The 14,046-nt window shown below is 40.6% G+C and overlaps 1 protein-coding gene across 1 annotated transcript; it reads left to right on the forward strand.

Annotated features, from left to right (window-relative positions):
• The first annotated feature begins 7,573 nt into the window (after positions 1 to 7,573).
• LOC134387283 (olfactory receptor 4D1) lies at positions 7,574 to 8,503 on the forward strand. Its single transcript, XM_063109769.1, has one exon. The coding sequence runs from the start codon at positions 7,574 to 7,576 to the stop codon at positions 8,501 to 8,503; it is 930 nt and encodes a 309-aa protein (XP_062965839.1).
• Positions 8,504 to 14,046: the final 5,543 nt, after the last annotated feature.

Raw genomic sequence — 14,046 nt, forward strand, 5'->3', positions numbered from 1 at the left:
GTTGTGGGAGAGTGGTCCAGTCCCCACTCCAAGCCTCAGGACCCTGGGCAGGCCCCATTTAAAGGATTTTAAAATTTGACACCAAAAGTATGAGCAACAACAACAAAATAAATATATTGGACTTAATAAAAATCAAGATCTTCTTCACCTGACGTGTCCAACAAAAAGGACAAAAAAGAAAAGAAAGAGTTTAAAAATTAAGATCTTCTGGGCTGGTCAATTAGCTCAGCTCAGTTAGTTAGAGTACAGTGTTGTAACACCAAGGTCAAGGAATCAGATCTCTGTACTGGCCAGCCACCAAAAATTAAAAAATTTAAAAAATTTAAAAAAGATCTGTGCATCAAAGCACACTAAGAATGTGAAAAAATAATGTACAGAATGAGAGAAAATATTCATAAATCTTATTTTTTATAAGAGCTTAATATCCAGAATATAAAAAGAACTCTTGCAACTCAACAACAAAAAATGGACAAAATATTTAAATATACATTTCTCCAAAGATATACAAATGGCCATGAAACGATATCCATCATCACTGATCATTAAGAAAATGTTAATCAAAATCATGAGATACCTCTTCACTTCCACTAGGATGGTTATAATAAAAAAACAAATAATACGAAGTGTTGGTGGTGATGTAGAGAAATTGGAACCCTCAAACACTTCTGGTAAGAATGTAAAATGATGTATCTTCTTTGGAAACAGTCTGGCCATTCCCCAAAAGGTTAAGCATACAGTTGCCATAAAACCCAACAATTTCATACCTAGGCATATACCCAGGAGAAATGAAAGCATACATTCACACAAAACCTTGTACCTGAATGTTCCTAGCTGCTTTATCCATAACAGCTAAAAAGTAGAAACAACTCAAATGCCCAAGAACTGATTATTGGACAAATGAAAGCGGTATATACACACAACAGAATATTATACAGTCATAAAAAGGAAGTCCTGATAGATGCCAGAACATGGATGAAACTTGAAAACATAAGTGAAGGAAACAAGACACAAAAAGTCATTTGATACACACACACACACGTATGCACACACACACACATGATTCCATTTATAGGGTATGTCCAGAACAGGCAAATCCACAGAGACAAAAAGTAGATTAGTGGTTGCCAGGCGCTGGGGAGAGAAAAGAACGGGTAGTAACTACTAAAGTATATGAGATTTCTTTTTGGAGCAATGACAATGTTCTGGAGTTAGAGAGTGGTGATGGTTATACAAGCTTGTGAATGTACTGAATTGTATGCTTTAAAAGGGTGAATTTTTGGTTTGTGAATTATATTTCAAGGGTGAACTTAGCCAGCTTATTTTGAGAAGGTCACTCTGGCTTTGAGAAGAGCTGATCAGAGGTTGGGATGATTGTGCATGTGAATAAGGCTTCAGAGTATACTCTATAGAGCAGGTGACCTAGGACATAGCCCACTTTTCCAGCTACGGTGGTGATAGGAGAGGGTGGAGCCTTGCACTGCTCATGGTGCTGACCTCAAGGGATTTGGTTCTTGTAAGCCTCCCTGGGAATTCATTTCCCTTACAGGCCCTTATCCTCCTTCATCTTGGTTCAATGATCACTAACTCTGAAGTGTTGGCCCAAGATAGTCTCCCAGTGATTATATACATCTGATGCAACAGCTTGCATACTTTTTAATAACTCCCTTTGCTCCTCAGCAGCCTTATTCCAGCTTCACTTCATGAATTAAGCTTAAGTTTTGTCCCCTGAGGAGTGTTCCTTCCCTTAAGGCTAATTCTGTGTGTGTTCCTGGTCTGAGAAAGGCCAGGAGAAGAATGGAACTGCAGGAGGAGGCCGGCCTGGAAGATGGGAGGTTCTAAGTCCCTTTCGGGCTCTGGGCCAGAGGTGGGTGATGGCCCCAGGGTCCTTCCCATGGACAAGTCAGCACTGAGAAGGCTCCTGCCAAAGCCTATTGTGAGACAAGTGTGGAGAAGAGGGAAGGTATGGGGAAGTCATCGGGCAAGAATGCTAGGGGAGTGGGATTTGGGGGACACTTGATTTTATCCAGAACTAGGACTTTTGTCTGTGCTAGCTTATGTGTTACAGGGTGACATTTAGGACAGAGGGTGGGAGGGAGAGCAGAACGTAGACACACACTGTTCTCTCCCCCACCTCCCATAAACATACTACAGCTTCTTCCCACATCTAGGGAGGAAACACAACCGGGTCTTGCTCTCACACTTGCCATCCTCTGATGTCCCTTTTGGACCCTCTTCTCTTCCTCCCCTTTCTTCCTCTTCCTGCCTGTTGCCTCTCACACTCGCTCCAGGTCTTCATTTCTTCTCTATTGCTTTCTCCATCTTATCCTCCCGGCCTGTCAAATCCTGTATTTAATAGAACCTGTTAATGCTCTCAGGATGACCACAGACTAGGTTCACCCCATTTTTGGAGCCCACTTATTCCTCCTCCCCACCTCTCACTTAGTCCGTCTGGTGTGGACTGATTTCCTAAGAGCAAAGACAGGTGGGAGACAGACTGAGTAACAACAGAAAGTGGTCTGGAATCTTCCCCCTTACATATCCGTGTCCCTCCCTATGTCTCTTTATTTTTTTCCTGTCTTAAATCCCTGTTAATCTATTCTCTAAGCATGTAGGTGGAGGACACATTTCCAAAGATTCTTATGAGTTTGTGGAAAGAATGCAGGCCTTGCTAAGATGACGCTTCTAGGTTCATGAATCTGGCAATGTTGGGAATCAGGATCCTTGGGATTCCCTGAAAGATCCCTTAAGCTCTCCTTCATCCAGTCCCTACCCTCTCTCTTCTCAGCTCTCACAGTTGTCTGGCACGTCCCACCACCAAGCAATCAAGCATTCTTTTGGGAACCATCTATGAGAAAGGCTCTGTGTACACTAGGCACTGTGTACTATACAAAGTATTGGACTTGAATTAAAATTACAACACACATGAGGAGATAGAGCCATCCTCATGGAAAAATACCAATACATGGCAATGTTGTGGGAGAGTCAATTACTCTTGAAGCTTCAAGGAGGGTAGAATTCAGATAGGTGAACAGGACAGAAAGGTAACCCAGGCACTGATCAGAGGAAAGGCACTGAGACCTGAAGAACTGAGGAAGAGATAAGTTTGACTGAAGCCAAAGATTCTCAGAGCGGAGCAAGTAAGAAGGCAGTAGGTGTCAGGAGCGCACACTGCAGGCTCCATCAGACCTGGGTCCGGATCCCAGCTCTGCTTGTCATTCTCCATGTGATCTGTGGCAAATTATTTAACCTTTTTAGCTTCACTTTACTCATCAGTAGAGTTGGGATAATTCATAGTACTTACTATGCTTTATAAGCATGAGAATAATATATGAGATTTAAACAGAGTAATGCTTATAAAATGTTTACTCGCCACATAGTGAATAAATGTTTATTATGACATAAAATACAAATGTTCATTCAATAAATATTTGCTACAATGATGATAATTACTACTGCTGCTATAATGCTTTCAATCTACAGCGGGTGTTTACTACTACTGCTTCTAAATGCCAGGTGAGCCCGGCAAGAAAGGTAGCAGCCAGTTTGTGTGGAAGCCCCTGAAAACCCATCTAAATGTGAATTCTCTCCTGTGGAAATTTTTGAAAACATTTTGAACTGCAGGGGGAAAATGTCTTCTAGGAAGTTGACATATGTACTATGGTGCACAGTCTGGATTAAAAGGAAGCGGCATCTGCAGGCAGGAACCCACTTGGAAGCCCACAGCAATAAGCCGGGTAGGAGGAATAATTTGCACCAATTTCAAAGGAAGAATTAATGTGCCTCGGTGGCAATACACCTGGAGGACAGGAGAAGTGAAGTCTAGCTGGGTGAGGGGATAATAGACAGAAATAGGAGAGCCAGAGAGAAATTTGGGTCTGGAGTAAAGAAGGAATAAGAATGATCACAGAATGATAATGACAGGCAGCTCGCTGTGCACATGGAGCAGGGACCTGGAGGAGAAAGGACCCACGATTGCTGACTGGACTTCACCATTAAAGTGCCACTCAGGACTGTGAGGGACAGCTGATATCAGTGGGGGGGGGGGGGAATCGAGCAGCTCTGCAGCGGTCCTGCTGTCTCCTTCTCTCCTCTGTTCACAGGAGAAACATTCCCCCTTCCCACCACTGGCATGGCTCCTCTTCTCTCCTCTTCTCTCCTCTCCCCACTTCCCTCAATGTCCTTCTCTGACACTGAGCTTCCTCCTTCTCTGAACTCTTCCCCTTGCACACCCAGGCTCATCTTTAGCCCTTGACAGTGCTGGTGTTGAGCAACACAGAAGATTTTAGCTTTTCTCTTTTCTCTTTTTTGGTCTCATTATAATACTTCTTTGGATTAAATTTTTATGACCATTTATAAAATATGAGAAATACAAAAATTTGAAAGAAAAAAATGTATATATTCACTCAATTGCATCTATCAGAGAGAACACTGTTAACATTGCTAACACTGTGGTCATTCATTTCTATCTTTTTCCTTTGCCTTTATCACATACTTTAACAAAAGTTTTTGTAATTCTCTCTTTAAAACAACAACACTACATGGCAAATAAAATCCCATATAATTAAACATCCTTTTAGGGTGTACTTATTACTAACTAGCATTTCTTCACGTGAAGGTATCATATTTTGTGTAGCCAATGTCTCATAGCTGTGCATTTACATTGTTTCTAGTTTATCATTATGATAATACTGTGATGAATATCCATATACGTGTATTTTTAAAAATCAATTTTTATTGTCTTCTTAAAACAAACACCTAAAAAAGGAATTATTGGATCAGAGAATACAAATAATTTATGGATATGGTACATATTTTCAAATTTTCTTCTAGAATGTTTATACTACCAGTGAGTTATCTATTTCCCAAAACTTTCAATAGTGCTGAGCATTACAAGTTTTTAAAAAATTTGTCAGTGTGATAATTTTAAAAACAAATTGCTCCTTATCATATTTTAATTTTAACTTCTTGGATGATTGGCGAATTCTAGGTAAGTTTGAATTATTTTTTCATAGACAATAAGAATCCATGAACATTTTTAAAAACTAAGTCTTGAATCATTCAATGTTTTATGAGTTTTGGGCATCTTCTTCCATCAGGGCTTGGTGCATATCAGATCTCCCATAATCATAATTGACTCTGAGGAAAAGACAGAAATACATTGACACTGACAAGTAAATTGTTGACAGCAGCTAAGAATGCTACTTTGTCCCTGGGAGTGGGGTGATAAAAATGATGGCATGCTTTTTCATTTGTGAATAATTTTCTTTGTGAGATTTTATATTTGGTATATTGTAAATAAATTTTATATACAGTAGTAAGAATTACAAAATAACTGCCTGTGTTTCTAGATAATAAGATTTCATCACATGTTATTTTAGTTTCAAATCCATTCCTTCCATCATGATTGATGCATAGTTTATTCATAGTAAAAATGCCCAAGTAACAAGGACATCAGGATCAAAACTAGAGTATCTCTGAGACTTTTCATCTTACATTTTATCATGGGAATTTTTATATATCCACAAAGCTGAGTGGATACTGTAATGAACTTTAATGTACCTATCACCATTTTGCAGAAATTACCCACAGGTTGCCAATCTTGCTTCATACATTCCTTCCTGCTTTGGTAGAGGATGCTAAGGCAAGGGCAAGATCTCTTTTCATACATGAAAACCTCAGTGTGCATCTCTGACTGACAAAGCACATAAATGTGTGTGGTGGTTGAAATCTTAATAGGGATAAAATTCTTAAGATACAATAATAAAATATGCTGTTGGTATTTCAAGAATCAGTGATCAGGTGGGAGAGTTGGGGTTGAGGATGAAGGGTCAGGGGTCAGGGGCTTTCTGAGAGAGGCCAAACCATGCCGTTTAAGTCGGTGCCCACCCAGTCTAACTTTGACACTGTGGTAGATCAAAGACACAAAGCTAGAGACAAAATTGTATCGCCCTCTGCTGGGGACGCTCCACAGTGCCCCAGGAAGTGACTGTTCCACTCCTGCCTGTCTCAGCACTGCCTGCCCTGGTGTGCTGGGAAAAGCCCATCCTAACCCTGTTTCATCACATCATTTCCCAATGAAGAGCTTGCAGGTGTTCTCAATTGCGCATGGGGACATTTTTCAATGGGTCCTATGCTAGGACTTGGTGAAGGCAGAGAATAAACAGAGTGCATCAACCTGGAGTATCACTTTTACACAAATATTTGACAGTAAATGTGAGTTTTACATGAAGATAAACATGGCAATATTTTGAGTAGTAATCCCTCCTAGATAATTTTAGAGAGAATTCTGTTTTATATGTGTCTACAGAGGTTGATAGAGACCTTTTTACATATATTCATTCAGTTCCCTTGTGGGAAAATTGGTGCAGTTGCTGCTGCCCCTCTCATGTGGGAGGGGCACCCTTAGGTGGGAATCAGGAAAGAGAGAGCTGCTTGTTTTCTATTGTCTTTACAGGGCGGGGTCCAGGACAAATTTTCCCGCACAATTAGAGAAAACAGTTCTGAAAAAAGCAATCCAAGGGAATGGTTTTTTAACACCAAACACCTGTTTATTTTTCAAGGGAATGTCTTCTAGAACTTTTACTCATTGAGCTAAAGAAACATGTTTCTCTCCATCTCCTCTATTTTCTCTTTCTCATCTTTTTTTCATTTGCTTTTTTTTTTTTCTTTCTTGCAGCTGACCAGTACAGAGACTTTGGTGTTATATCAGCACCAAACTGACTGCACTCTGACTGACTGAGCTACTGGCCAGCCCTCTTCTATTTTCTACACAGGAATTTATAGATAAGTCTTTTTCCCTTTGGACCATGCTTTTCTTGTCTACAGGTTTCATGTCTGATTCCTTTTCATCTCAGCCGTGCCCAACATAGTGCCTTGTGAACCACAGGTTCCACAAATCTAGTTAAATCAATGAATGAAGAAACATGTGAGCAAGTACCAGTGACCACAAATATCATCAAACTATATGCATAAATCTTGGCAGGATGTAAAGTGGAGGCTAATGATTTGAGATAAACATGTAGATGCTTCATGGCAGAAGATGGAGAGGCTGCATATAGCTCAGTGCTGAAGGCAGGGATGTGTGTGTTAGGAGAAATTGTCACGTACAAACTCCAAGGAAATGTAAGGAAAAACAAGCAGATGATCTTGGTTACAATGCAGCTGGGATGACTAGAGCTTCTCAAACTTTTCCATGTAAATAGGTCTCTGATGGCATTTGTTGCCATGGGCCATCTGTGAGGACAACTCAAAGAAGCTCAGGACAAATGCAAAATTTCCTTGAACTATCATATTTTATTTTAAAAATTTTATGTGAATTTTCTGCTAGATGCATATTCCTAAACAATCTTTGGAAGGCTTCCCAAATATAGTGTAGGGCACAGTTAGGGAGAAAAGTGTGGGAGCCTTGAAAATGTATTTATTCCTGTGAAAGTCTCTCCTAAGCTACATCTTCGAATAATAATCAACAATGACTTTGATCAACTCAATCTTGACCCCCCAAATGAAAATGATTGACTTTTCTTGATTTTTTTTGTTTTCTATGGTTTCTCTCTAGACATGTGGAGAAGGTCCCATGGAACTCCAGAACATCTCACAGGTGTCAGAGTTTGTCCTCTTAGGGTTCTCGCAAACCCAGGAACTCCAGAAATTCCTGTTCCTGGTGTTCCTATTTGTCTATGTCACCACCATTGTGGGAAACCTTCTTATCATGGTCACAGTGACTTTTGACTCCCAGCTCGACATGCCCATGTACTTTCTGCTCCGAAACCTGGCTGTCATAGACCTCGGCTATTCTACAGTCACCTCCCCAAAGATGCTGGTCGACTTCTTTCATGAGACCAAGACTATTTCCTACCAAGGCTGCATGGCCCAGATCTTTTTCTTCCACCTCTTGGGAGGTGGGACTGTCTTCTTTCTCTCAGTGATGGCCTATGACCGCTACATAGCCATCTCCCGGCCCCTCCACTACTTCACCATCATGAACACTCGACTGTGTGTGGGGCTGGTGGTGGCTGCCTGGGTAGGAGGCTTCGTCCACTCCATTGTCCAGGTGGCTCTGATGCTCCCACTGCCTTTCTGTGGCCCCAACGTCCTGGATAACTTCTACTGTGACGTCCCACAAGTGCTGAGACTTGCCTGCACTGACACCTCCGTCCTGGAGTTCCTCATGATCTCCAACAGTGGGGTGCTGGTTCTCATCTGGTTCCTCCTGCTTCTCATCTCCTACAGCGCCATCCTGGTGATGCTGAGGTCCCACTCAGGGCAGGCGAGGAGGAAGGCAGCTTCCACCTGCACCACCCACATCATCGTGGTGTCTATGATCTTCATTCCCTGTATTTATATCTATGCCCGGCCCTTTACTCCATTCCCCATGGACAAAGCTGTGTCCATCAGCTACACTGTCATGACCCCCATGCTCAACCCCATGATCTACACCTTGAGGAACCAGGAGATGCAGGCGGCCATGAAGAGATTAGGCAAGCACCTAGTGATTTGCAACTGAGAGTGAACTTAAATAAATTGACTTTATTCATGTATTTTTAGGTCTTTAAAAATATTTATTGACAAATAAAGTAAAGCATCATCCAGAAAACTGAGCTCAGTTCTTGGCTGCATGAGTACAGCCCAGTCTCAAGGTCAACCACTGAATTCTAAGAAGGTTTGTAGGGTCGGCTGGGCAGATAATTAAAACAATCTCTGGGGCAGTTGCGGATTCACAGCAGACATCCGGAACCAGCTGGGCAACTGCAATGCTGCTCATGAAATCCAGTGGAAAACTATTGCTAGGTCTCTGGAAATAGCCAGGCAGTTGTAGCTGCGTCTATGGAAACAGCCAAATGGCTGTAGCTGGGTTTCTGGAAACAGCCAGAAATAGGTTGACTTTAAATGACAAATCTTCTCTCTGAAATTTTGTTTTCCCATGTTAAAAATGGAGAAAATCCTCATAAAGTGCGACAAATCGGATTACACTAATATTTCTTGAGAATCTACTCCTGTGTCAGGTACTGTGTTAGGCACTTCTATACTTTTATTTCATTACTTCTCATAAAACTGACAGAGGATATATTATCATTAAACAGTTTTGCAAATGAGAAAACTCAGAGAGAAGTGACTTGCTGAAAGGTAAACAGCAAGTGAGTGGAAGAACTTGATCTGAAACCTGGTTTCTCTAAGTTTAGAGGCAGGAGATAAGGATGGGATTTGAAATTCAGAGTTTCCCATAACAGCAAAGGAAACTTAGAGAGTTCCTCATGGATAGGTGAGTATCTGTGAGGAATGGTCAACTATCTCACCTTAACTCTGTGTCCATCACATTCTTGTCTGCTCCCTGCCTCCCCGCCCCATTCCACACTGCGATATTTAGGAAGTGGACGCACTTTTAACATTGTCTAAATATTTTCCATAATGGTGTTTGCCCGTTTATGTTTTTGCAGGGTTTTTGTTGTTGTTGTTTGTTTGTTTATAATTGACTCATAACAATCGTACATGTTTATGGGGTACAGTGTGATGTTTCAATACATGTATACATTGTATAATGATCGATGCCCTTTGTTTTTGTTCCTTCTCTACCAAATACTCCTTGGATAATCTTCAAACTATGCTACTTGTCTGCTATGGTTTGAGTGTATCCCCTCTACAGTTCAGGTATTGAAACTTAATGGCCAATGTGATTGTATTAAGAGGTGGAGGTTTTAAGAGGTGGTCAGGCCATGAGGGCTCCTCTCTTGTGAAGGAGCTAAAGGGATCATATAAAAGAGGCTTCATGCAGTTAGGCTCGCTTGCCCTGTGGCCTTCCACCACGTAAGGACACAGCATTCCTGCCCTCCAGCGGACACAGCAACAAGGTGCCGTCTTGGAAGCAGAGAGCAGCCCTCACCAAACAACCAAAGCTGCCAACACCTTGCTCTCGACTTCCCAGCCTCCAGAACTGTGAGAAAATAAATTCCTATTCTTTTAAAATTACTCAGTCTCAGGTATTTTGTTATAGCAGCAACAATGGACTAAGACATTACCCAACACAATCTTTTCATCGTTCGGACCATATGGCTCAGAGGAAGATGGCATAATATGGTTGGGGAACCAATGCCAGGGAGGGCAGGTCCCTGCCTGCTGGTGCTCCAAATTTGGGGGAGTGAGTTCAGTTCTAAGACTACCACCTCATGTGTGTGTCTGCCCTTCTCTTTGACTTCCCACCCTGGAACGAAAGCTCCTCAAAGGCAGAGCCATGTGCTATTCATCTTCAAAACTTCCCAGCACCTTGAACAATACCTGACACAGAGAGGCATTTCTGCTTTTTCCTGCTTCCTGTTCGTTCCCTCTGTCAGTTTTAGATTCTATTTTTAGTTTCTGTCCCTATCTCTGTATATTTACTCCTTCCATTTCCATAGGGTATGCATCATTTTGTAAAAGTCTCAGGCAATGTATAATATTGATCCAAAGTCAAGAGGATAATGCAGAAGTGTTTTGTTCCGCCTTCCCTCCCAGCAACCATCTCATCCAAGAAGTACAAGTCATAGAACTTCTTCTTATAGTACTCTTCTTACCATGGCAGCTCTAAGTTTATCCTTTCTCTACTTCCATCTCCCTGTTTCTATTTTGCACATTTCTTTGTATTTACAGTCGACCTTTGGAAATAAAGGAGGGGAAAATGGACTTAGTGTCTTATTCGAGCTGTGTGGTTCCTCAGAACAGCTTTTCTCCCTTTGCTTTAAAGTTCTTTAGATATCTGTTGATACTTTTCACATCCTCCAATTTGTCTTTTCTCCAGATCTGCATTCCTTCTATTGTTCCCATTGTGGTAAGTTTCCTGATTCTAGCATCCTGGTTATCTCTTCTGTATTTACCCTTATATGGCAACATCCCTCTTAAAATGTGATGCTTACCATGTGTCACTGCTGCAGTGGGGGTGTGAATTCTTTAGAAAACAATGATGATCTTTTTTGAAACACGCATTCATAAGGATGCTTTTGGCTGCAAGTAGCAGGATAACCAAATGACAGTATCTCAATTAAATTGGAGACTAGAGCACAAGCAATTCTAAAGTTGGTTAATTCAGTAGCTCCAACATTTCGGCTTTCTTGGTTGGCTGCTCTGCGGTGGCAATACAGCTGCAAAGCTCCAGGCATTATATCTTCATATTCAAATAATTCAGCAAGAAGAAAGAAGAGAGGCATTCATGTGCTTTTTTTTTTTTTTTTTTTTTTTTCATTTTACTGGAGGAGAACACTTTTCCTAGAACCACCCTAGCAGAATTCTCATAAGATGCAGTTGGCCAGAACTGGGTCATACGGTCACCTAAGTCCGCAAAGGGGAACGGAAAGGTGAATGTCTGGCTTTTTCAGCCAGGAAAAAGAGAATTGGAAATGGCAATCAGCAGTGTCTGCCAAATAAGTATAAGCTCCTAGCAGCAGGAAGAGACATGTCTGACGGAGTAAAACATATTGACAATAAGAGAATGCTGTCATGGGTGGGGTCATAAAATCAAATACCTAGAGAAGCTGATAAGTAATATGAATAAGATAAGTGGGCCTAGTGAAACCTAAGGTGAACTTGAGAGTGCTTATCCAGGTAGAAGGAGAAATCACTCTCCTAGTCCTCCCCCTGACCCTAATGCAGAACTCCAATATCTAAGTCCTTATAGAAGAATCAGAAGGATTTTATTTATCAATATTAAACAGCCCCAGATAAACGGTCCCAGGCTGCCTTCCCTAACTGGCATTCAGAGATCTTCTGACAAAACAACTGACCTGATCATCCTAGGGGGCCTACAAGTTCTCAACCTCTGCTCATGCACAGTGCCTCCAGTGTGCCCTTTGGTGATTCGATTTTAAGTGCTAATGTTTAGCTAAAGATCATCAGAAAGTTGAAAAAAAATGTCCAATATGGAAGACAGACACTAAAACAAAGCAAAACAAAAAACTGGAAAAAAGAAACTCCAAGAAAACAGAAACAATAAAAGAAATAGAACAAAACTTTAAAATTTTTTTTTAAATTAAACTTTTTATTTTGAGGTAATTGTAAATTCACCTGAAATTTTAAGAAATAATAAAAAGAGATCTCATGTACCCCTTACCCAGTTTCTCCCAAGGCAAACTGTTACAGACTGAATGTTTATATCCCTTCAAAATTCACATGCTGAGGGGCTGGCTCCTTGGCTCACTCGGGAGAGTGCAGCACTGGCATTGCTGAGGCCGCGGGTTCGGATCCTATATAGGGATGGCCGGTGCACTCACTGGCTGAGCTTGGTGCAGACCACACCGTGCCAAGGGTTGCGATCCCCTTACCGGTCCAAAAAGAAAAATTCATGTGTTGAATCCTAGTACCTAATGTGATGGTATTTGGAGGTGGGGACTTCAGTAGGTGATTAGGTCATGAGGGTGGAGCCCTCGTGAATGGGATCAGTGCCCTTATAAAAGAGATCCTGGTGGGCTCTCTCACTGCTTCCACCATGTGAGGACACAATGAGAAGACAACAGTCTACAACCAGGAAGTGAGCCTTCATGGGACACCAAATCTGCCAGCGCCTTGATCTTGGACTTCCCAGCCTTCAGAACTGTGAGAAATAAATTTCTGTTATTTATAAACCACCTAGTCTATGGTGTGCTGTTATAGCAGCCCAAACAGACAAAGATAAAAATAGCTTGCAAAACTACAGTATAATAGCACCACCAAGATATTAACACTGGTACAGTCAAGACACAGACCCAGAAACTTAGGGGGGGGAACCCTGTAATTAATATCTACAAAAAGATAAGAGAGGTCACTGCATTCATGAAACAAGATTAGAATGCCATTTTTGAAAGATACAATCAGAGAATGAGAAAAAATTCTTAGAAATTAAAAATTTGGTTTGTAGAATACTGGCTGCATCAGTATTTTCCATTCCACATGCTCTTCCTCACAGTGTAACTTTCACATTATTTATTCTCATTGAGGGGTGGAATCTTTGTTTCCTCCCCTTGAATCTAAAAGGGCTATGACCGTGGTGGAAGTTATATCATGTGATCTCTGAGAGTAGGCTATAGAAGGCGATACAGACTTCAATTAATTCTCTTTGGAATGCCCACTTTTGGAAACCAGCTACCATATTGTGAGAAAGCCCAAAAAGCCACATGGAGAGGTCATTTGCATTTCCATTAGTATTTTCGATGACCGGAGTTTATCCTTAGGTGGGTTTTTCAAGAAAAATTCATGAGAACTACATTTTATGAGCTACACGTTTGAAAATATCTGTTGCCTTTTTATGTAAGTGACAATTTGACTGGAAAACATCTTTGGATCACAGTATTATTTTCCTTAGGTCTTTGCAAATGTCATTCTTCTGTTTTGTAGGGCAATTGAGAAGTTTAAAGCCAGCCTGATATTTCTCCTTAAAAATAACTTTTTCTTTTATCATCGTAGCCTGTAGGATTCTTTCTTTATCTTTGGAGTTCTGTAAATTTACTCAGTTATGTCTTAACATTCGTTGAATATTTATCAATTTTTTCTGGCACACAATGTGTCCTTTCAATCTATTGATTTAATTTATCGTATTTTCAGGAAATTTTCTTAAATTACATCTTTGGATATTTTTCTGCCCCAATTATTTATATGTCTTCTTCAGTGACACCCAATTATTAATTAAATTGATTGTCTATATTTTATACATGTATGCAAACATTACTTAATCATCCTTTCAAATCTTTTTTTTTTTCATTTCATTTTGTTCAGTTCTGTGAACACTGCCTTCCCGATCTCTTAACTCTATTTTAAGCAGTGGCTATTCTCATTTTCACTGCCACCATTTTTTGGTGATAATCCTATTTTTTTCCTATTATTTTTTCCCAATCTCTGCCAGTTCAGTTTTCCATCTTGGTTTTTATATTTATTCCTTAGGTTCTTGCTATTCTACTCTAAACTCTTTATATATAGATGCTTGATTCACTTTTTCTGAGTTACCTACATTTCTTAGAAAACTCTTTAATCAAAAATTTCTTCTCTATACCCTCTGTGCTCTTTACCTGCTTTCTTTCCTCCTTTTTGATTTTTTTTTTATAAACTCTGGTA

The sequence above is a fragment of the Cynocephalus volans genome, chromosome 10 (assembly GCF_027409185.1).
Source record: "Cynocephalus volans isolate mCynVol1 chromosome 10, mCynVol1.pri, whole genome shotgun sequence".
NCBI lineage: Eukaryota > Metazoa > Chordata > Mammalia > Dermoptera > Cynocephalidae > Cynocephalus > Cynocephalus volans.

Coding starts and splice junctions, on each gene's coding strand:
- LOC134387283 (XM_063109769.1), top strand. CDS start 7,574: ATGGAACTCCAGAACATCTCACAGGTGTCAGAGTTTGTCCTCTTAGGG.